The 25000-nt window shown below is 47.5% G+C and overlaps 1 protein-coding gene, 1 long non-coding RNA gene and 2 other non-coding genes across 4 annotated transcripts in view; 1 reads left to right on the top strand and 3 right to left on the bottom strand.

The window, feature by feature from the left end:
• Positions 1-25000, bottom strand: part of LOC135822659 (inversin-like) — a 41071-nt gene that overhangs the window by 12131 nt on the left and 3940 nt on the right. The window contains exons 5-17 of the mRNA XM_065335470.1: positions 24453-24562; positions 22786-22910; positions 7532-7571; positions 7240-7302; positions 6789-6854; positions 6207-6299; positions 5616-5664; positions 4635-4684; positions 4017-4098; positions 1872-1960; positions 1197-1214; positions 514-604; positions 1-60 (exon numbers count right to left, since the gene is read on the bottom strand). The exon at positions 1-60 is cut by the window's left edge and continues 71 nt beyond it. Coding sequence (XP_065191542.1) covers positions 1-60; positions 514-604; positions 1197-1214; positions 1872-1960; positions 4017-4098; positions 4635-4684; positions 5616-5664; positions 6207-6299; positions 6789-6854; positions 7240-7302; positions 7532-7571; positions 22786-22910; positions 24453-24562 — 936 coding nt within the window. The remainder of the gene's footprint in view (positions 61-513; positions 605-1196; positions 1215-1871; positions 1961-4016; positions 4099-4634; positions 4685-5615; positions 5665-6206; positions 6300-6788; positions 6855-7239; positions 7303-7531; positions 7572-22785; positions 22911-24452; positions 24563-25000) is intronic.
• On the bottom strand, positions 9592-9664 carry Trnav-cac (transfer RNA valine (anticodon CAC)). Its single transcript has one exon. It is a non-coding gene; the product is annotated as a tRNA-Val (tRNA).
• Positions 15764-18110, bottom strand: LOC135822661 (uncharacterized). Its single transcript, XR_010554528.1, has 2 exons — positions 17897-18110; positions 15764-17812 (listed from the first exon to the last, which is right to left on the bottom strand). It is a non-coding gene; the product is annotated as an uncharacterized LOC135822661 (long non-coding RNA).
• On the top strand, positions 22185-22257 carry Trnav-cac (transfer RNA valine (anticodon CAC)). The gene has a single exon. It is a non-coding gene; the product is annotated as a tRNA-Val (tRNA).

Raw genomic sequence — 25000 nt, 5'->3', positions numbered from 1 at the left:
GGTCCTGCGCGTTGACATTCATCTTGCGCTCCAGCATGGTGCGTATGACATCATAGCTCCCTATCAGCGGTGACAGAAAGGTAACCACAGCATCCATGGAGAGTACAGTTGGAATCAATTTATAGCGAAAAACAGGACCAAGGAACTACAAGTTACGCTATAATATCCACTAACACCACCAGTTACTTTACAATCAGCTCATGCGATAACATTGCACGGCACTGACCGACGGTACTGACGTTCTCCAATTAACTGGCTAACAGCTCTAGCGCGTCAGTTACTACCAGTGTGGTATTACCAGCCTCTTATCCAAAGTGCCCTTCAATAAATCTCCGCTACACGTGCATATTCTCAATCCTGATCTCAGCCGGAATCACCAGCGTGAACCTACCACTATATTCCTCCCTATTAGAATGACACTTTGCAGGTGTTGGGAAACTATTCCTCCAGGAAGGATGCAGAAGTCTCCGCAAGGAAGTTGATAGAAACTTCTGTGCCAAAAAATGGTTTTACCTTGCCCGGCGGCCCACATCAAACTTGTCCTTCCCTCATCGTCCGGTGTGTCTTGCACGTGATCGAAAGTCAAGAATGTTGCGACGGTCGTCTGTGCATGGTGTTGTGGCCATGGGCATCGATAGGCACACAAACGGATGTTTACATGCGCGCGCACACACACACACACACACACACACACACACACACACACATACATGCAGATATACACACACATACACACACACACACACACACATACACACACACACACACACACACACACACACACATGCAGATACACACACACACGTAAAATACACACACACAGACTTACACTGAATACTAATACGTAAACACAAAGACACATAAACACAACATACACGTATATGTCTCGAACTCGACATCCGTCTATCATTTTTCAGTACAGCCAGGAGTGTACTGAAGACGCACAATCAAATGAGGCAATGTCCACTCATACCTCACAGTGCATTTCAATTTTGACCCATCAATGAACTAAGGTGTATTGCATTGTCAGGAACTGGTCACATTTGCAGATTCTTGTCTGCTCTCTTTAAACATGAATCAGATTTCTATTCCAGAGCTACGAGCGTCTCTGGCACATCACCACAAAAGGAAGGAAACGTTTTAAACGAAACAATTGCCCAAAACTAATACGCAACGATCACACACAATGGACTTACTGCAAAGTTGTTTTGCGCCTGGATAAGGCCGATTCCCATCAACAGACAACAAATTCATGAACAGAGACGGCAGAAAGCAAAAAAAGCAATACTTAATAATGAGTAGGAGGTGACATAATTGATGGTCTTAATAGAAAATCTTCTACTAATAGTCTCTATCCCCACATGTACCCCAAACTTTGGGAGTACACACTTGGACAGACAAGCAAGCAACCTGACACCATTGCATGACGATGCATGCCATCTCATGGATGTTGTATAAAGCACCAACTGCACAAATCCCCCCCCCCCTCCCACACACCTCAGACCTCAGACTTGCCCATCGCGGAAGCGATGATAGCGAACAGCTATGTTAGACATAGCAACTTGTGCTGGGATTACACCATTCAACAGCTTGCAAGGCTGATGAATTGACCGCCACTATTTTTAGCCTGGTATCCACCACACAGCTGATTGAAGTGACTTTTTCTGGCCAGTGACCCCCCACCCCACACACACATACACACACATACACACACACACACACACACACACACACACACACACACACACACACACACACACACACACACACACACATACTTTTACGCAGTAGAACAAGGCTAGTTCCTTGTAAATTGAGTTTCATGCTCCGTGCAATCATCAAAGAACATGACGTTCCATCGCTAGACTTACAGCATAGTGCAGCGGTGTTGCGCCAGTGGAGTCTGCCGCCGATGGGTCAGCACCGCGGTCCAACAGCAAACCAGCAATGTCCGAATGTCCTGCGAACGTGTCAACAGCATACAAGGGAGAATCCATGCCTGTATTCAACATTTGTGGAAGGTAACTTTTTCAAAACAGTCTACAATAGAGTGGTTTCACATCTATCACATGATCATACGGAACACCCATGTTGGTTCCCACTTCCAACACCATTGAATCCCTGCATGCATGGGACACATGATGTCAGCCATGTGGGTTCCACTGTACACATGCCATGATCACTTTCTACACAGATTCGGTCACATGACAAACTGATGTGAACACCACTGTATACGTACAAGCAACACCAACGCCTGCACTGATCACTGTTATACATGTACATACTCGTGGAAATGGGTGCATGGAACTTTCGCAAGGACCGTAGCAGTGGTGGTGGTGGTGGTGGCATGCTCAGCTAAGACATGAGTTGGTTTAAGATTTCAAATTTGGAATATAGGGCTTGAAAGTGATGACGTCAAAAACGGTCAGGGAGTAGTAAGTTGACATCAGATTTCTATTTTGGATCCACTAAGGTGTGACTTTGCTATTGCCTCAGTATGTGGGTGCATAGCAACCCACTCATGTCATATGCAGGGGTGACTTTTACTTCGCCACCAGTTGTAACCCCGCCCCCAGTAGCCAAATCAGTCAGTTTCACTGACTACAGTCCATTTCAAAACTATAGACGCGTACCTAGGCAAAACCCGTTATGCCAGCATCTATACCACATAAAATCTGTGATCACTTTGTGCATAAAATTTTCCAAATTGGGCGTCTGTTATCCAATCCTTTAGAAACTATATGAGAGTAATTGTGGAGCGATCCTGAGCAATATTCCGAAAACTATTCTCAAAAAGTTCCAGCCAAATTTGAAATATTTCAAAAACCCTACGCGTCTATAGTTTTGAAATGCACTGTACATCACCTTGCTGTGAGTAGGACGGCTTGAAATGAGCTTGGATCCATACAAAAACTGGATCCAAGTGGATCCAGTTTTTGAATTTTTGAAATTGTTGCTATGCTGTGACGTAGCACTTTCAAGCCCTATTAGGCCACCTAGAAATTATTCGTTGTTTCGGGTCACTTCACTCATCCGTACCAGGGTCGGTCGGGTTTATTTTTTATATATTTTTATTTTGGTTACATCGAATAGCTTTTGTCCAATAAGCCAGTCGATCAAATCTGACTGTAGTGTAGACAATCCAGCGCAGTCATTGTCCCATCAGATCCAGGTCCCCTCCAGGACCAGATCTTGGCCTCGCTGGCAAACGAGTCTGACCGGCGAGCAGCTCTCGCCTTGAAACTTTTGTAAATAGCGACAAGGTGGCGGAGCTGATGCTGTTTCAGGACCGATTGCGGATTGGAGATAGAAGACAACGTCGTCACCAAGCGCTGCATCCTGTCATCTGGCTAGCCATGACTGCTTCTGAGGTCGATATCTGGACTGCTATTATTAGGGTCGCGTGTGTACATAGTCTAGTCTGTACATTAGCATGCACTATAAAAATAAAAATATACATTTTGCGGTCGGGTTAAAAAAGACGGTCGGCCGGGTGACCCGAAACAACGAATTAATTCTGGATGGCCTTATCTCCCCTTTTTTTCAGCAGAGTAAAAGCTAATGATGCGCCACACACACACCATACCAGCGATGGTGTATGCTGATGCATATGCCATTGGCTACACTGGTGGAACAGCAAGGCACTTGGCATTTGGTGCGTGCTGGTTTTCTAACTAATGTTCTCTTTCCTGCGCCAGTTCAAACTGCAGAGTAGACTCTAGCCCAGCTAACCCCATGCCTTCTCCCAAACGACAGCCATCTCCCCGCTATTTCCTGTGGTATTGCGGTATCGTGTGGTGGTTTCAGTATTACAAAATTATCAGATCATGATATCAATTAATTTAGACTCGCCCGGAGTCGGCAGAAATACACAAACTGCCTGAGCTACACACAGGATTTACTGTTGGCAGGCTGGAGAGTGGGCTCTGTTATAGAAGAATAACGAGCTCAACCCCGGAGGATACGGCTTAGACAGTGTGTACAGTCAAGAAAGTATGATTGTAAGACTCACTCACCGAGCACCGCAGCCCAGTGCAGGGCAGTTCGAAACATCCGATCAGCTGCAGAAACCTTGCACTTGATGTTCGGCATAGATGTCTGCGGGACATAACCGGAGAAGCACACACATACACACACACACACACACACACACACACACACCCCCCCCCACACACACACACATGGACACACACACACACACATGGACACACACACACACACAAACACACATACACACCATCTCTGAACATCTAGCTGTCTTCACCTTGCTAGGTCTTATCAGCAGAGCTCAGAGTGACTGGTGAAATAACTTACTGCAGTTCGGAGGGAGGAACCCAGTGCTGAGTCCCGTCACGATGATTGGTCGCCACACCTGAAGTGAATTTGGACAATCTATCTACAGTAGAGAACTCCCCTTATCCGGGCAGGTTGGTACCTGGCACTCCCCTTATCCGGGCAGGTTGGTACCGGACACTTCCCTTATTTGGGCAGGTTGGGACAGCCCCCCCCCCCCCCCCCGGGCCCACTGACCAGGAAGGCTGGGACTGTGTGCTCCCCTTTTCCGGGCAGGTGTGGACCGGGCACTGCCCGTAACTCGAAGAGGAATTGTTACTGGTGTGTTGATAGTCACTCACCAGAGTGTCGACAATGATGTAGTTGCTCTCTGCCACAGCAAGATGAAGTGCTGAACAGCATACGCACATACACAAATGAACAAATGTGCATGTCAGTATGCATGCACTTGCACAAACATATAATTATGTATACACATGCACACATGCACGCACACAGGCACGGACACACACACACACACACACACATATCATGGAGATGCATGAAAACAATGCAGGCATCAACAGAACTCCAATATCAGTGGAGCCTCCAACACCTGGTCACCACTCTGCTATTTCCCCAAATGCTAACTTGTAGCACCCGATGACTGGAGGACTAGTGTAAAGAGTTGCCGAATCTATACATGCATTGCAAGTGCGTTTAGCATGTACACACCAGGGACATGTAGCATCTAAGGAGACAACATTATTATGTGAGTGGAACATGCGGGTGAAACAGTGCGTATGTTGCTCCAGGGCCGCCCGTTCCAGTTGCCCTCTTGGGACACGGCTGATCTATACTGTTCCTGTTTGTACTATTTTTATTTTTCACCTCGTCATGTCCCTTCCTCCCTCCCTCATAACAGCAAACGTTCACTTCCTTTCCCCAGGAGACTCCCTTCGATAGGCATCCATTTGCCTCTGGAGAATCCTTGAAAATATAATATCAATCAATCTACACGGCCACACATGACATAACTGGTCTGGCCGTGTCTGGAGTCGGCAGATCACGCCTGCGAAGAACCATCACGTGTTGCACAGACCACAGAGCCCATTTAACCTCCAAGATTGGGGTTGAAACCCGGATCTTTGTGATACTGCAAGTACTATGATCTCATGCTATGTCCCGAGATCCTGTGACTCGCTGATGTACATTGACAGTCATGCAGTATCCAATTTGAGTGGAGTTTTCTCAAACCAACAGAGAGGTCATTCACATCTTCGTGAAGAGTCAAAGACTGCGGCATTTCAAACTTGAAACACATGATGTCACACTCTCCTTACTTGTGCGGCCTTCTGTGTCTGCAATGTTGATGATGGCTGGGAAATGCTCCTAGCAGAGGAAAAGAGCAGCGATGGAGAGTACAGCGTATTTAGAATTGATCCGAACTTCCAAAATCCAAAGGAATGAAAGTGAGAAAGGGGTTTCATCAAAATACATTTGGCTAAAATCAGGCTTAGAAAATCCCAAGGGTGAATTTTCTGAATGCGATGTACTAGTAGAGTATCTGTATACTGTAGTTGTCATTGTCAGACATTATGGTGTGTACATTGACACAGGTTTACATCAGAGCAACATTCCAGTGGTACTCCAAGGCTTTGAGGCTTATCGATTCGATTGATACAGGTGCAGTGCAAAACACCAGAAAACCCAGCAGTAACTGAGTACACACATGCACACAACACACGAGCAAACCTACCGTATTTCCCTGAACATAAGTCACACCTTTTTATACTAAAATTCAAGGGCAGAAAAGGAGTCGTGACTTACAATCGAGCATGACTTAGTACTGAAGTGAATTTATCAAAGCAATATTGCTCAAACCTGAAAATGGGCGTTCGACTTATAATCGGGGAAATACGATAGGTACCCACCAGCAATGCTTTGCAGCAGGTCGGGTCCTCATTTGCCGCCGTCCAGTGCAAAGGAGTCTTGCCCTCCACGTCCGACACAGTCAAGTCAGCCTCCTGCAGTATGCGGTGCAACACACACATACAGGCAAGTGGCGCATCATTGGGAATAGAGTGGGTCATTGCGCTTCCATAATTATGGTGTTTAGTTTCCTGCTATGATCCACCGCAAGCAAGGTACCAAGGAGAGATACTGTGTGCAATCTTGATGGGATGAAAACTATGCATGACTTAGAGTGGCTGCAGTAAACACCCTATGGTGTGTGGATCATGCTGTCATAGGCATGCTTCGTCACCAATGAGTGCTGACTGCTTGCATGCACAGTGGCCAAATACTAAACATTTCCTCCTAAGTTTGAGGGAGTCGATAATGGGAAACGTCTGAAGAAGAAAATTTTACTGTCGCTACAAGGACTCGAACCAGGGACCCTGGCTTATGACTAGCAATGCTCTACCACTGAGCAATGGAGTAGTCGTCATCCCAGCAGCGACCGTTAAATGTTTCCTGGCGTAAAATACCAAATAATGTATCTCCTGGGTACTTACATTGCGAAACAGTAACTTCACCGCTTCAATGTTGCCGTGGAAGGCCGCCCAATGCATTGGTGTCATCTACAGGCAACATTGGTAGCAAACCACAAGGGAAAAGAATGCAAACTTGTGGTTAGATTATCGGCTTGGCAAGGACGAAAGATTTCTGGTCCCTTGAGCTTGCAATACCTATTTGTGTAAGGTGCTGATCTCAAGATGAGGGTCTGCCACTATGGTTCTGAAGGTTTGGAAGTTGTCCAGTGACAGCCCACACAGCCTTCCACTATACATGCATACGCACGCAATAATTTTCCAGTCCATGTATTGATGTTAGTTATCAACATGTGTCATTGTAAATATCTAACTCGGTCCAATGCCATATGCAGTGCTTTTACAATGTAAGGATGGTTTGCTTTGCTCTGTCAATCTCACATTCTTGTACAGTATATCACAATTTGTTGCTCACCTTTTCATTGTCCCCCTCGTTGACATCGGCTGCCTTTGATCGGCGCAATAACTCCTTCAAACACTGCAACAACAGCAACAGTAACACGAGCAGCAGCAGCAGCAGCAGCAGGCGTTCAAAAATGCACAGGGGTACGGCCACATGGGGTACGCCTGATACTTGGATATCAGAACTTTTCAATTGAATTCAGGACTCCTCCATGGAATGATACTGCAACATCACAACAAACACGGCGTGCAACAAAAGCAAGTACTCCAAGTTCATGCTATCCATAATTTTCTCGTGATTTCACCTTTCCGGACTTGTGGCTTGTTGCGAGGTGCAATGGAGATCTACATATTAGTGACAAGATACAAATACCGAGAAAGGATTAGAAGAAGTGCCTCAATCACCTTTTATCAAAACAATGACTGCACAGCATACTTTTTATTATTTATTTTTTGCACATGAATTGAGCATGTGTTCCAAATACATGTACATGTAGATGCAAAACAATAAAGGCTTGGGTACGCGTGCGCACGCAGTTCGCCATTTTCAGCGCCGTGGCCATGCGTCTGCGAGGCTCCCGTCGCCGTCTTATGGGACTCTCCGTACATGATGGTGCCGGTGTTGGAATCGGTCATTGAGTCATGTTCTCGTTCTGGATTTCTGGATTTCCTCTCTTTCTGTGGCTCTCCCATCCATTACCTTTTTCTTTCCGTTGTTTTTCTCAGTTCTAATTCTATTATACCTTTTCATTGATGGTCCTTTATCACTGTCTTTTTCTCGCAAAAAAATACCGTACTGCGCACTGCTGCATGCATGCAGATCGCAAAAAAATAAAAATAAAATAAATAAATTTTTGCTTTGTTTTTGTTTACAGCCATGGCTGGCTACCGCCCCCCTCCCTCCATATTGGCCTATATTCTCTGGCCACGGGAAGGTGAAATAAATAAATAAATAATAAATAAATAAAACCAATGAACAATAACTTAAAGGGGAAGTTAAGGCAAAAATCAAAATTTCACCAGTTGTAGTCTTCGGGGTGCTGAGTCGAATGGTCGTGGTCCGAGGAAGCTGAGACGCTCCCTTCCTACTTGAATCCCAATCGAACTCGCGCACTTCCACCGAAACTGGGTGACTGCGCCCTACGAGATGGGGATTTGTATGCAAAATGTCACTAAAAGCGCCATTTCGTTCTTATAAAAGCACGGATGACCGCGATTGGCCCATATGTTGTAGTCTTTTGCACGCTGAGTCGACTGGTTTTGGTCCGAAAAGGCTGCGATGTAGCGTTCCTCCTTTATTCCCAATCGAACATGGTTGAACAAGCGGTCACGTGCTCCTGCGTACACCAGTCACCTGGTCACCGTGCCTGCAGGGTACAACTTACTAGCCTGTTTGACCTTTTTTGGGTGCACTCCTGTCACTCGAGTTGAACTCGAGTTGAACCTTGGTGTGAAATTTGTCGCCTGCTGGCGTGGTGACCAGGTGATTTGGGCACCCAGGAGCACGTGACCGCTTCTTCAACCATGTTCGATTGGGAATAAAGGAGGAACGCTGCATCGCAGCCTTTTCGGACCAAAACCAGTCGACTCAGCGTCCAAAAGACTACAAGATATGGGCCAATCGCGGTCGTCCGTGCTTTTATAAGAACGAAATGGCGCTTTTAGTGACATTTTGCATACAAATCCCCATCTAGTAGGGCGCAGTCACCCAGTTTCGGTGGAAGTGCGCGAGTTCGATTGGGATTCAAGTAGGAAGGGAGCGTCTCAGCTTTCTCGGACCAAGACTATTCGACTCAGCACCCCGAAGACTACAACTGGTGAAATTTTAATTTTTGCCTTAACTTCCCCTTTAAGGTCTGGTAGCATACATATAAAAAGTTATAATTAGTATGCTTATACATGTACTTAGCTAGTCTGATCCAAAAAAGGGAGTGTCGTGAATATGCATGACGAATCCGCTTCACTTTTATTGTTATGTCTTTATTTGTTTATGTGTTACATCATGTTGACGTCATGCTGATGTCTTGCTGCACGCATCGCATGCACCGTTTTGCAGCTCTCAGGCCAGAGCCTGTGCAGTCCTTTTTTGGCTGCCTTTTCCCTTTTGCATGCTTCACTTGTCTCAACTTGTCTCAAATAATGTTTTCTGGTGACACTCCTTTTCAAGTCACCTAATCCTTTCAAGTAACAAGTGCAATGTCGTTCCGTGAACCGGAACCCCTCCATATTTGAGTTACCAAGACGTATTTGTGCGTGGCTATACAAGCTCTCCCACTCAACAGTTCAAAGTTGCGCACAAGTGTATGCATGTATACCGGTTTATATATGGGCTACCGGGAAAAAGAAACTGGTTGCTAGCAAAAAGTGTTTCTGCTCGGGTTCGAACCGAGGACCTTGTGCGTGTGAAGCACACGTGATAACCACTACACTACAGAAACAGATGACGATGTTCATCACGACTTATCATGATATCATTATGTATTTCAGTAGGGACTGAATAGCCTCTGATAGGGCTGAGGAGTTGCTGGTAATCCTGAACTACAGGGCCTGATTTGCTGATTGGTTTGTTTTACTAGTTTCGTGTGGTTTCAGGCCTGGCCGTGGCACTGCCGATGTGGTGTGGACACAGCGCTGGATTTCGGCTAAGGCCACCCACTTCGTGTGGGATTGCCACGTCCTTGGCCTCGACATGTCGAAAGCATTCGACACCATTAGCCGCACAAAGCTCCTTGCTGTTATGTCAGAGATTACCGGACCTGACGAGGCTTGCCTGATTCACCATTTGCTGTATGGTACAACACTCTCTGTGAAAGTGGGTGCCACTTCAGCGGAGGCGTTTGTTAGCACGCTAGGTACACCACAGGGTGATGGGCTGAGCCCGGTTCTGTTTGTTTGCTACCTGGAAGCAGCACTGAGGGAGACTCGAAGCAAACTACCACCACGGCCAGACACTGATGCAGCAATACCACAGGAAACAGGATATGCCGATGACATTTCCTTCTATTCGACTGAGCGACAATGGCTTGCCAACTCCCTACCCTTGATAGCTGACGGCCTGGGTGACTGGTCACTCAACGTTAACAGCAGCAAAACAGAGTGGCTTCACATCTCTGCCTCCACCACCGAATGGCGAAGATCGAAGCAACTTGGCTCTCTCTTGGGGGAAGAGGAGGACTTGAGCCGACGAATGGACCAAGCATCAACATCGTATGGCCGCATGTATTCGCTCTGGATACGACGTCAACTTGTATCCGAGGAAACCAGGCTTCGTCTCTACAATGCCATCGTCCTACCAACACTGTTATACAACTGCGAAACCTGGGGACTGACAGAGGCTGCACTGGAGAAGCTGAACGCCTTCCATAGACGTCAACTACGGAACTTGTTCGGAACTAGGTATCCCGCCATCATCTCCAACAAAGACCTATATTCCAGAGCACACACACAGCCACTTTCGCACACCGTTGCTGTCCGCCGTTTCCGGATGTGTTCTGAGGATGCCCTCAGATGCCCCGCCACAGCAGGCAATGGACAACTACTTCCGTCGAGATGTCACCGGTGTGCGTGGACGCCCGAAATCGAACCTGGCCACGGCAGTCAAGGCAAGCACAGCTGCCAGAGACATGCCACTGAAGACCATGACTGATCTGAGTGGGCTCAGAATGCGCGCTTTGGACAAGCAATCATGGAGGGAACTCTCAGCCTGAGCTGGTTTTGCTCGCGGCTGCAACGCACGGGGTAGTGAACCCAGGACAGAAGCGGACCAGGCATCATGACTTTGCACATCTATCGTTATGCTGCTTCATTACGCGACCTGTTTTATTATTTAAAATCTTGTAGGACGCATCACGCAGCTTCATAAGTAAAAAATTGGTTGTGAGCAACACTGGCTCACACTCAAATAACTGCTTTTCACCAGAAAAATACTATATTTCAACGTTTCGGTCATGAAATAACCATCATCAGGAATGAAGTGGGCACACCGGTTAGGAAGGGTTAATATATGAGGAGCGCTGCGAACTGATAACAAATCACACCTGCATGCACTATGACGAGAGAGAGAACAAAAGGACAAAACATCACCAAAAAAAAAAAAAAAAAAAAAAAACCAGGTATAGAAATAACGCAATACGCGACAACTCTAAATATGGCACAGGTACAAGCAACAAACAGAATGTACAATGTACATGTGCACTAGGAGCATGCAGACATGTAATTGCAGGCGCTAGCAACAACAGTAGTAGTAACAGTGCACTAGTGCAAGGGGTGCAAAAACCACCACTATCCAGGAAGAGCGAGTATCAGGGCCAGAAATATGTACAAGGCGGTACTTCACCAGAGAATTCACAGGAGGTCCCACCCTGCGTTATTGTTTATGCTGGGGCTCGTGTCGCGAATTTGTATTGCTTCGCGTATTCTTCTCCTGGCCCGATCCGACTCAGTGGCAAGGACGCGAACCTCTGTGAATGCCGACTCGCCAAGCGGCAGTACCTCGCCGCCATGGTGAAGTCGGTAGTGCTCGCCCAGGGCTTTTCCAGACGTCTTGTTGCGTGAGTTATCATTGTGTTCTTTTGTTCGCGTTGCTACACTACGGCCAGTCTCTCCAACATACTTCTCCGAGCACTTGCAGGTCAGACGATAAACCACGTTGCGTCTTGTGCATTCTACCTCGCTCGATTGGCATGCAACGCAGGCGGCTTTAGGCCTTCCTCGTCGCCTCGGGGCAGCGGGATCCACCCACTTACGGCAGCAAGGTCCAGTGAGGCTGGACTTAGTGACGCTGTTGGAAAGCCTTGCATTCTTGTAGATTATCTGTACATTTAGATTGTATTTGTTTAGAAGACGGTGGACCCTGTAGTGGATGGCATCCGTTTTGAATGGTAACTTCAACGTGGATCGATAGTCTTTCTTTTGTTTAGCAGGTCGTCTGGCTCGTTCATGAGCAGTCGCGATAACTTTGTCAGGAAAGTTGTTGAATTTTAATGTGTCAATAACCTTTTGCTCACTTCGCTGGCGGGCTGCAGGATCAGAGGAAAGGCGGGCCGCGCGGAGGAATTCCGAAGACGCGATGGCGAGTTTTTTGGTGATGTTTTGTCCTTTTGTTCTCTCTCTCGTCATAGTGCATGCAGGTGTGATTTGTTATCAGTTCGCAGCGCTCCTCATATATTAACCCATCCTAACCGGTGTGCCCACTTCATTCCTGATGATGGTTATTTCATGACCGAAACGTTGAAATATAGTATTTTTCTGGTGAAAAGCAGTTATTTGAGTGTGAGCCAGTGTTGCTCACAACCAATTTTTTGTTTTATTATTATTATTATTATTATTGTTTTACTAGGGAGGTTCAGTGACTCATTCCGAACTCGTACACGGAACACAATCGATTTTGTGTTCGATTTGTGTACTGACAATCCAGAAACCTTTGCGGTTCTGGAACGTTCGCGATTTTAATGATACGCGTGAAATCGCGAAAGCAAATGGGCGCAAAACGCGAAACTGTAGACTCGAGTCAATCATCAAATTGACTCCAATCGCAAATGTTTTCAGAAGCAAAATGGTCTGCCATCGCAATTCATGAACCAAACTGACGGGCGCAAACGATTGCGGGTTTACAGTAACTTGCGTAAAAGAGGTTCAGTGACTCGTGAACAAGGTGCGCTTTGATTACCATGGTGACCCGATGGCAACTGAAACAACAACAACAAAAAAAGCAATCACAAATACACGAGTACTAGATCGTCGATCTTGTTTTGTCATCATGTATTCTTATCTGGGACAGTGCGATCTCGGAGCTACCCACGGGTCGAACAGCCCATACAATCTTTCCATTTTCTTTCTTCTGTTTTCTTTTTCAATTTAATCCTCCCCATACTGGCCAACCCTCCCGTTTTTCCCGGGAAAATCCCGGAAAATCAACACTCCTCCCGGGGTCCCGGGGATTTCAAGCAAACTCCCGGAAAAACCAAAGTTTTGTCTGATACAGGATTTTCCTGAAAACTTTTTTTTTTTTTTTTTTTTTTTTTTTTACTAAAAAACACAGCCCTACTAATAATCAGGGGAAGAGGACAACTGAAATGACGCTGGACAACAAGACAAAGGGGAGTAGGGGCGATGTGCCGATGTGGTTGGCGAGGCTCATCCGACCGGAGGTCTCGGAATCATAGCCTGCGACCAGGCATCGTTAGGAATGCAGCTAGGGAGGGAGGGAGATCAAATAAGAAAGAGAGAGAGAGAGAGAGAGAGAGAGAGAGAGAGAGAGAGAGAGAGAGAGAGAGAGAGAGAGAGAGAGAGAGAGAGAGAGAGAGAGAGGGGGGGGAGAGGGAGGGAGAGAGAGAGAGAGGGAGAGAGAGAGAGAGAGAGAGAGAGAGAGAGAGAGAGAGAGAGAGAGAGAGAGAGAGAGAGAGAGAGAGAGAGAGAGAGAGAGAGAGGAGAGAGAGAGAGAGAGAGAGAGAGAGAGAGAGAGAGAGAGAGAGAGAGAGAGAGAGAGAGAGAGAGAGAGAGAGAGAGAGAGAGAGAGAGAGAGAGAGAGAGAGAGAGAGAGAGAGAGAGAGAGAGAGAGAGAGAGAGAGAGAGAGAGAGAGAGAGAGAGAGAGAGAGAGAGAGAGAGAGAGAGAGAGAGAGAGAGAGAGAGAGGGAGGGAGGGAGAGAGAGAGAGAAATAAATAAATAAAATATAACAAGAAAGAGATGAGAAGAGAAATAAAACAAGAAAGAGATGAGAAGAGAAATAAAATAAAACAAGAAAGAGATGAGAAGAGAAATAAATATAAAACAAGAAAGAGATGATGGACGAGGGTAGTTGCTCATTGACGGGTGGCATAGCCTCACAGGGAGTCCGTAGCCCAGAGCCAATTCTTTTGACGCAAGTGGCGATGGACCTTCGTCTTGAAGGATTGGAGAGACTTCAACTGGGGCATCGGATCCGGAAACATGTCTTGCGGAAGCCTGTTCCATTCATCCACTACACCATATGGGAACGAACGCTGGAGAAAGTTGGGGGCCGTAGGGAGGAGCACTGCTTGTAGCTGATGCTGGTGGCGGACACGGAGCTGCGACCTTGTCCGCGGGACGAGGCTAGCTTCCTGGCGAGGCGGCACGAGCGCAGAGAGATCTGGATGGTCTTGAAGGCACATTAGCTTGTACATGTACGTGAGAGCGTACACTTGGCGGCGGGCAGCTAGGCTCTGCAGCAAGGCGTCAGGACCAATGATAGCAAGGGCCTTCCGCTGTACTCGGTCGAGACTTTGCAGGTGAGAGTTGGCTGCGCCCATCCATGTCAATGGTGCGTATTCGAGTACAGGGCGTACGAAGCCTCTGTACGTTGTCAAGCGTCCTTCACGACCAAGGAAACTTGATGCTCGACGCAGAAATCCTAGTCGGGCTACGGCACGAAGAGAAACATTGCGGAGGTGGCGTCTGAAGGTGACATTACCAGCAATTATATGACATCCCACAGAGTCCGAAATTCCGTAAAATATTTGCGCATTTACTGCAGAGAGTGATCTTGGAAGGAAGAAAATTGCTCTGAACTATGGCCATGATCGAAATGTAAGGCATCAAACCAGTGAACCACGCCAACAAGACAAACAGTTACACAACGAAAAAAACGAATGAAAAACATTGAACAACCGATGCGATCTCAACTCCTAAGAATCATGATTTTCTTCTCCACTGAAAAGTATCTGTTACCTTGGTGATCTTGAGGAAAGAGCAAGAATTGACCTTCTTCATGGTCATTTCTGAAGCTTCCTCCAAATATTGTCAGCCAACAAACCACAGCATTGTCACCTGGCTAGTCTGATCTCTGTCCTCAAGAAGGACCAGTTCCAAAAGATTGCAGGTCCAGTGCGCTTTCTAGCTTCAAAGATCTGGGAAATCGCCTCATTCTGCACATTTCAAGCAGCTTCTCAATTGTTTCTGGCTTGACATTGAACAGCAAGAAGATGAAAAGCACTTCTTTCTCAGTTTTTTCGAGTAAACTACCTCTCCAACCGCGTGGCTTTCTCTGAAGGCCATTTTGTAGGGGCTTTCCCATGGCCATGTGCTGGATGCATGCCATGTCGATGTACAGACAGGACATGATGCATGCATGCTGTCATGCACAAGAACGTAGACTACGAGTCGTACTCAGTGACTACAAGACTCTGTACGACTCATATGACTCGTAGTCTAGAGTGACTGAGTCAGGGAGTCGAATTTTATGACTGCCTGTTGACAAATAGCAACTTGTTTGGTGTAAATTTCGTTTAGAGTGGCTGACAGCTTTGCCAGCTTGATACTTGGTTTCATTCTGCAGCTCACTGGTTTGAGAATACAGTGTTTTTTTGCGGCTTCTTCAACGGATATTGTGCACCATCATCAAGGTGGTTACCTATTCGTGATGCAGCTTCAACTAAAAGTACAACAACAAAAGCAACAGCCTACATTCAACAGCCACAGCCCATGACAACCAGAACAACAACAACAATAACACCAATTCTCGTTCCTCATATACTGGCACACACAGAGACATAGACAGCAATAGCGGCAGCACACAAATTAAAGGGTAGTTGGCCGCAGCCAGATGTGACACTTGCGCAGCTAGTGGGGAAGCACTAGCCATCGGTATTCGGTATGAAAAGATAGAATCTTGCGGCCTACGTATATTGAATGCCTTGAAAAACGCGTCAACATGTTGAAGGTATGACCAGCATCAGCCAAGGACTGATGGTCAAAGCAAATACCAAAATACACTGCTATAATATTAAAACACACGATCCTTGAAGGGTGGTGGCGTTCCTACGGATGCGGAAAACTTGGCCTTTAGCCGAGTTTGACGCGAACAGTGAAATATACAAGTAATAATAAACAGAACTACAAGGACACATTATGTCACCATAATGTCGGCTGCGCAACCAGTCACTCATCTGACATAAGAAGTTTTGAAGCAGCTAGTTGTCTGGAAACTGGGCATGCTTCCAGTTTGTGTCGGTACTTTCAAACTCTGGTTGCTGCAGGTGAAAAGAGATTCTCGCAAACCTATTAAAACGCACGGTTGCAGGCAGCGGTGTACAAGAATAAAAAGAAACGGAAAGGAATAACAAGGGTGCTTCAACGTTGACTGGGTTCGATCACTGAACACTAGACAAGAATGTTTTCAAAACAAAGGTAGAAAAACTGGTCAGCCTCAAATGCTACCTCAAGGACACACAGCGTATCCAAAAAGTAAAGAAAAAATGGAAAATGGTGAGCTGGAGGCGACTGTCGCCGACATCACTGAGCAGTGCAAATGGTATGGGCAGACAAAAACCAATAGGAGAAGACCTACACAGTACTGAAGGAGATGTCAAGCATGAATGCCAAACCTACAAGTGAACCTGAAGGAGAGGAGGATGTGGGTGATGCCATCTTGGCTACCCTGGCCAAAGATTTCTCTGAGCTACGGCAGCACATACCTGCACAGGAAAACCAGCAGAAGCATAACGGAGAGCCTCATCATATCGTTGGGAAACGGCAACAGCAGCGCAACATGAAGAAATAGAAAATGTGTGCTGAAGCTGCATTCTGGTTTACAAGAATGTTTGGGTCTCACTGCTAAATTACCTCGTACGCATGGCCTGTGTAATTGCTTTAGCCTTTTCTCTGCTCTTTCCGGTTGCACAGATGTTTAGCTTGTACAAGTGCTTTCACTTACTCCCACCCACTCTCACCTCTCTTTCCGGGTGTATACGGATATCATTGCTTTTTCTTCCATCTTTCACACTAGTAATGTACTGCATCCGGACTTCGCTAAAGCTTAGATAAATATTGATACCTAAATCTATAACTTGCACTGCTTCCAGGAATACAATGCTGGTGATGCTATGCTTTACCTCCATTAGCCGTCTGTGCCATTGTGCAGATTTGTATTCAGACAAATTAGTTTCATGCTACAATGCTTTCGTTGTGCTCTGCGGTAAGCTCATGATTAATCAATGCCCTTTTCTGTGGAAGAGACAAACTGCCGGGCAGCACGATCCCCTCCTGTCATAGATCCAGAGGAGTACTGCAGGAACGTACATGGACTACGGCGAATCATAGGCTTGGTGGTAACCAGGTAGTGAGCCCGTGGGCTTTGTCCATGTACGTTCATGCAAGCATCCCAACCTGGAGGAAAGAACTTCACAGGGAAATCCTTCGGTCCCAACCCCCTTTGTCCAGTTTCTGATTCGAAAGTCAGAAATAGACTTTTTCATTTCAAGGAGGAAAGCTTCCTTCTGCCAGCGGAGAGGGCTCGACACAATAATGTGGAGCACTATTACACGTAAAACTCCATTGTGCCTTTTGTGACTATTTCACTTCTATTTTTCACTGCACAGCAGTGCAAGCTCCATCAGCAGCCTCAAACATTCGTCAGCTGAGAAAGGGCCCAACATTCCCCGAACCATCAAAATATCTCCAGCAAACAAAAGGGAGATTTTCAAATTCATCCAAGAATACATTCAATAAATTCACCCAAAATGAAATGAAATCACCTGATAGATCGTCACTGATATCTGATATCTTCATACTCCCAAGTTCATAAAGGATAAAGTCTCTCCATTTCACAAGGTACTGCACGCTGCCACCCTAAAGCAACAAAATTCACAGTGCAACGAACAGCTCAATTGTGTCGACCTCGCGACCTGATTTATTACAATAAAATAAACGTACCTTCTTTCCCACTGTCGATCCGGTAAGAAGCAGCGAAAACTTCAGGCCCCTAAGACTGCTTGAATTTTCTCCACAGCGGACTGCTGCTGAAAACATCAGCTTGGCGTAAAAACCAGGCTCATTCTGTCTATGAGATACCTAGCGTAAATGAGGGACTTCTCGTCGCCAGCCACAACAATAACAACAAAAATCACCTCCACCGAAAAAGACATGCAGATCAGAGAGCTTGTTATGTTGTGTACATGCGTGAGTTCAAAAAAATCCTTTTTCATTGAGATCACAAAAAAAACTTCACACTCGATCGCGCGAGCTCAGCACCAGCAGTGACGTTTGGGTGGAAATATTTTATTTGAAAAACTTTTGTCAGGCGCGATGTCGCTGATTGCTGGTGATGAGTTTGCTGTCGAAGGTCACTCCCAGAAGCTTCAGCTCGTCCCCACAGGGAATATCATGGGCTCCGAACGTTAGGTCTGGGAGTGGCCAGGGGTTGCGGTGGTGGCCAATATGCAGCAGCTGCGACTTTGTCGGCTCAAAGCGAATTCGCCATTGTTCTCCCCAGCTACTCAATCGATCCAGGCTAGATTGCATGTCTGCAATACTGCCAGCAGAGTCATGTCTGGATCGTATGATGGTGTACAGCGTGGTGTCATCTGCGTACACACCCATTCGTGTTGATGGGGAAAGACAGGTCTCAGCATCGTTGACATACATCAAGAATAAGGTGGGTCCCAGGATGCTGCCTTGGGGTACGCCAGCTTTAATCTGGAATTGAGCAGATTCCTGTCCATTGACGATTGCGCTTAGTGTGCGATTCCGCAAATAGTCCCGTAGCCACTGCAGCAGGCTACCGCCAATACCGAGAGTGGCCGCTTTGTGTAGGACGCCGGGGTGCGACACGCGGTCAAACGCACCAGCAATGTCGACAGCCAGGACGTGGGCACAGCCACCAGAACCAGCTGCCAGCGACCAATCATGCCCAAGCACTGCTAGTAGGTCCGCTGTTCCAAGGCCACTGCGAAATCCGTACTGCTTGGTTGACAAGAGATGATGTTTTTCAAGGTGATTCACAATTTGACAGTTCACAATACGCTCCATCACTTTGGAGATGATGGGGAGGAGGGAGACTGGGCGGTAATTCTTAGGGTTGGATAGGCTGCCCTTCTTGTAGACTGGCACAACTCGAGCACTCTTCCAGGCCTCTGGCTGGACACCCTTACGGAAGCACAGGGCGAAGAGAGACGTGAGAGGCGATGCAAGTTCATTGGAGCACTCTTTGAGCACTCGGGCAGGGATGTTGTCCGGACCGGACGCCTTGCCAACGTCGAGCTGGTTCAGGAGGCGTTTCACTGTTTGCAGGCGGAAGTGGATTCGGCTAAGTGGGGTGACCCCGGGTTGGCGAACATGAGGGAGATCCCCCGGGCCCAAGTCATCATCTCCAAGGCTACATTTATTGGCGAAGTAGCGACCAAGGCAGTTCGCTTTGGCAGCATTCATACGGAGTTGGTGACCAGCGTCATCTACCAAGCATGGTATAGACGAGCCATGACTGGCGCCAGCAGCAGATTTGAGCACCGACCACCATTGCTTGTCTTTCAGGCCTCCGCGTGACAGTTTCCGACGAACTCTCAGTTCCCAGGATGTGCGAGCTCGCACATTCGCGAGGATAGCATCTTCTACTGAGCGCATGAAGCAAGCCTTGTGGGCTTCGCTGAAAATATTGTGTCTCCAGGCCTTCCATGCCTTGTCTTTAGTGTTCAATGCTGTGGTGCACTCAGGAGTCCACCATTTGGGGTCTGCTGGGCGGGTAACGAGCTGCTTGGCGGGGATAAATTTCTGCATGCCACTGGAGATGACGTCACTTAGCTTCCTGCAGGACTCTTCAGGGTCGTCAGTCACAATGGTGGACCAGTCAGTAGTGCGATAGAAGGCCCGCAGGCGCCCCCAGTCTGCCTGATTGTAGCGCCAGACAGTCCTGGAGGTAGCTTGCTCAGCATCAGGGGTGAGGTAAAAGTCGACAAGAACAACCCCATGGTCAGAGCGACCAAGTGGCGCTTTGACAGTGGTGTCGATAGGAACGGGCATGTTGGAGAGGATGAGGTCCAGGGTGTTCAGACCCCTAGTCGGCTGCAAAACATGCTGGTGGAGTTGATGCTCAGCACACAATTCTTCTAAGGCCTCTCCAGCTACAGTTGTTTTGCTGCTGCAGAGCCAAGTCTCGTGATGGACATTAAAATCCCCAGCTAGCACTATGTGAGTGCCGTGAGTGCGGGCCACGTCTAGTGCAGGTCCAAGATACTCAATCAGACAGGTGTCGTTGTCCGCACAGGATCCAGGCCGATACAAGGCACCGATAACAACAGATTGTTGCGTGGAAAGACTCACGGCGAGCCAGAGGACTTCGTGGTCATCAGTGGGAATCTGGTCGAGGTGCACTACTGGGAGGCCGGACTTCACCCATACAGCAATGCCGCCACCAAATGCATCCCGGTCACGTCGGATGGGAGGCGAGTATCCTGGAAATATTGTCTCAGAGGCTACGGTCTGGGCCGAGAACTTCGTTTCTGTGATAACCGCTATGTCGACGTTATCGTTGAGCAGTGCATGCTGCAGCTCTCCCAGCTTGTTGGTGAGGCCAAATGCATTGGTCACCAGCCAGCGGAGCGGCGGAGCTCCACTGATCATTGCGGGGTGCAAGCAGATGTCGTGCTGTCGCTATCAGCGCTGTCAGCACCATCCAGTGTAGGGTCACCTCTCGCAGCGCCGGCAGGGTGTTGTCGATTGGGCTTCGGGCGGTCTCGGTACTCCCATGGCCGGGCGTATAGAGGCCTTGGCCAGAAGTCCGGAGTTGTCACGAGGCTCAGGTCTGTGGCATCTATACAAATCCTAGCTGACACCTTTCCCGTCTGCGTTGTGTGGATGCTGCTGTTGTGAACACTGGCCGTTGATCCCACTGCCTCAGCGCGCCGCTTCACGAAAGTTTTGATGCTCTCTTCAGAGCAGTTTGTACCTAGGTTGCCCACAAAGATTACTGTTTTCTTGGCCCTGGGGGGTTCCTGTGCAACTAATTGCCAGCTGTCGTCAGCAATGATGTCCAGGGTCTGGGGCTCGTTGTCGTCGTCCTCCAGCTCCAAGTTGCGCTGGCCAGCATGCTGCACGTCGCCCTCATCAGTCGTGGCCCGCGTGGCATCCTGGGACTGGTCCCGCGTGGCATCCTGGGCCTGGCCCTTGCGCGTACGGGTACGCCGTCGACTCTGCGGAGTACGAGTTCTCTGGGGTTCGTCAGCTGTGGCAGGCCGAGGAGAAGCAATGGCGGACTCCCTGAGGGCGACAACCTCCTCGTTCAGCCCTGCAATTTGCCTCGATAAGTCGTCAATTCTGTTATTCAGTCGTTCTTCGCGGTCTGCGGACTCCGTTACCAATGCTGCTAACGTCTTCATCACATCTACTACCGACGACTCGATCCCGGGGAGGGAGCACAACAGCTTTACCTCGGAATCCGCCAGTCCACGAACGGCAGATTTAGTTGGAGGCATGGCGGAGGTGACCCAACGCTATCAGATGCCTACCTAGTTTTCTACTACTACTACAAACTAATACCTAAATCCTAATATTTGAAACCAGGCCGGCCTGATGCCGGTGTTCCTGGCGAGAAACTGTGGGACCCTCAGAGCGCGAAAACCTGCACCCTGCTCCAAAGTTTGAAATTTTGCCTGGTTTCTCCCCGAATGTCCCGGTTTTTTGAACTTTTTTCGAAGGTATGTACGGTGCTCATTCGTACTTCGAACTGTGTACAGTCTTTGAAGACCTGACCGTGCAAGATCTGCACTGACAAAGTGACAGGCGGGCGCCGATTGATCAAACTGCACTACAGCCTAGGACAGGGTCGATCTGTGCTGTACGCACAGCTGCAGAGTCGAACGTTTTTTTGGCGGGAAAAGCTCTTTTTCACTTGTTTTTGTGCCATCCAGGGATTTTGAGAGAAATCCAGGGATTCTGCATGTCTTGTCAAGGGATTGAGATTGTGGTGGTTGGTCAGTATACCTCCCTACCCAATATCCCTTCGGTGCGTCCATGGAGCTATGAAGCCGAGACTTCTGGTCGGCGGAGCTTAATGGGCCCTACCACCACACTCCATTGTTCACCCCAGTGTCTGGAGATATGTGGATCTTGTAGAAAAAAAGAAAAAAAATACACCAGTCTACGAGATCTTCATGAGACTCAAGCCCAGGGCGGCGCTGATCTCAGTGACAATTATAGTCGAGTCAATTAGGACTATAATGGTATCCAGGTTTCTGTAGTGTAGTGGTTATCACGTGTGCTTCACACGCACAAGGTCCTCGGTTCGAACCCGAGCAGAAACACTTTTTGCCAATTATTTACGGAAGATTTTTCATGAACCATCTCCTCAACCTCCTCCACACTGACACAGTCGAACATCAAATGGGTGAAGCAGTAGGATCACTAGTACACTTGTATGGTCTTTTTTTGGCAATACAAAGTTACACACTGTGCTGTGTAACAAATCTAAAACTCTCCCGCAGTGACCACTGCAGTAGAGCTGTTGCACATATATCACATGACTTATCACATGACCTGTCACATGACCGTACCTGTAGCATTTTTCTGGCCACTCAGGACACGGAACATCTCTTCGCCCCATCGTGACAATCCATTCATAAATGATGGAAGTTTCATTTTTGGTATCTCACTATTTCGACTTCACAGCCTAGAGGTATGTTGAAACCACCTCTTGGGGCCATATAGTACGTCATGTATGAATAGGTTTTTTGAGCTAAATTTGAATTAAATTTGGTCTAAATAGAGTTTAGAAAACACCAATATTTCTGAATAGACCATAGTTAGTGCTCCGCGTGAGTAGTGTCGCTTACCTGCCATCCAGGTCTTTCTCTCGGATGCTAGCACCCTTGCCGAGCAGGAACTTGGCAATCTTGGCATTGTTGGTGTACGCTGCCCAGTGCAGTGGTGTGCGGCCCTCCTTGTCCGTCACGTGGATCTGTGCAGTGGCCGGAGAAACAGTGTGCACAAGATTTACGTCCAAATTTTTCACAGCAAACAGAAGTGAATAGGCAATCCCATGGAGTCGGTGCATTCCTGACAAGACGTGTACCACTGCTGATCGATCTTCAACACTTCTTTTGCATGCTCCTGAAAGTTTGTTCCGCAATCAGCAGTTGAAGGCTACGTGGCAGCAGGGCCCATTTCATTGTGCCTCACAGTCCAAAAACCTGGTCTGAGTTGCCTCCATGTTATACAAATGTCATCGATGTATGAGTCACTGGCGCACTGACAGTACATGATACTACACATTGTCTACAGTGTACTTTATTCCCGTAGCTATGCAGAAGACGTTACTTCAGTAACGTCTGGCGCTAGCCAGGGTCCACACAGCTTTAATTTGGTGTTTGTTTGTTTGTTTGTTTGTTTGTTTGTTTGTGTCACGCCTGGCGCTATCCCGTATCTGTACCGTACTGTACCGTACCAGCAAAGACAGCTGGCTACTATATGTTTGTTTGTTTGTGCCATCGACATGCCTGGCGCTATCCCCTACCTGTCCCGTACCATCAAGAGTACGGTACCATCAAGAGAATGAGTATATATGCGAAGTGTATCGGGGGAATGCATTCAGTGCAGTAACATTTTGTGTGGATTTGTGTGCGAGGCCGAGAACCCACTAGCAGGCTGGCTGGTCCGCCTGTCGACCAGCCCGGGGATCGCATGTAGGCTGATAGCATAATAATTATAACGTATCAGATTGAGTAATTATAACGTATATACAGTCATGTAGATCTATAGCAGGGAGTCATATTATGTAAACGACTCCCAGCTGTATGGGGAGATTTTCTGAAAAAAAATACGAAGTAGGGAGACGAGTGAATGCAATCAGAAAATCTTACCATACAGCAGGGAGTCATATTATGTAAACGACTCCCCGCTGTATGGGGAGATTTTCTGAAAAAAATACGAAGTAGGGAGACGAGTAAATGCAATCAGAATGGATGTTAGTTGCCGTCAGTATAATAATAAGAAGAAGAAGAACGCCCGTGATCGGCAGAGTCAGCGCCGGTCCCAAAAAACGTCAGGACAGACATCCCGTCGACTCCAGAACGCCCGTGATCGGCAGAGTCAGCGCCGGTCCCATAGCTATGCAGAAGGCGTTACTTGTACTTCAGTATCTCATTGAAAAGTTTTTGCAATACAATGATGTAGCTAATCAAAGGAAAAAGCATTTCCATCAGTTCTAACAACATGCACGATGAGCTAGGCAACAAAGCATAGCGCAGGGCCCTGAGCTTCCAAGCTCTCTCGTTATTTTTTATGGATTGAAGGAATTCAACACAAATGTTATACAAATTAAGTACTGTGTTTAGTCAAATGTGTACACATGCATCAGAGGTATCTCGCACAACCAGCCAACACGACACAATTATTCGTATTGAATGTTTTCGTTTCCTACTTGTCAAAATACTACATGGGATGATAAAATTACTGAGTTTACTCGTGAAGTGGAATTGTGGCTCAATTGTTCTGGACCAACCTCTGCGCCGTATCTGACCAGCAGTTCAGCACACTCCAGTCGATCACCGAGTACGCTGAAGATCAGCGGTGTTTGACCATGCTGATTCTGGCTCTCGATGTCGTACGCACCTTTAGTGGGGGAAGGAACAGGAAAATTACAGATTGAAACCACGCCACCAACACACACGGACCAGTGAATCCCTACTTGTTGGTCTTTTTCATTTTCTTCCCGCACACACGTCACACCACATACTCCGGCATGCATTGGCTGTTGGTAACCACCCAGGAGAATGAAAGAAAAGTCAGGAGGAGTCTGAGAAAGAGAAGAAAGACGTGTGTGACCATAATTGTAGGGAATCGAACCCGCAGCCTCTCAATTGGAAATCACTGCAAATACCACTCCACCATATGGGACACACACACCAACACACACACACATACACACACACACACACACACACACACACACACACACACACACATACACACACACACACACACACACACACACACACACACTCACCCCCCCCCCCCCACACATCAACACATCCCGTGACCCACGCACCA

Source organism: Sycon ciliatum, chromosome 8 (assembly GCF_964019385.1).
Source record: "Sycon ciliatum chromosome 8, ocSycCili1.1, whole genome shotgun sequence".
Taxonomy (NCBI): Eukaryota; Metazoa; Porifera; class Calcarea; order Leucosolenida; family Sycettidae; genus Sycon; species Sycon ciliatum.
Note: the sequence above shows the minus strand (reverse complement) of the source record. Positions and strands in the feature narration are given on the sequence as shown.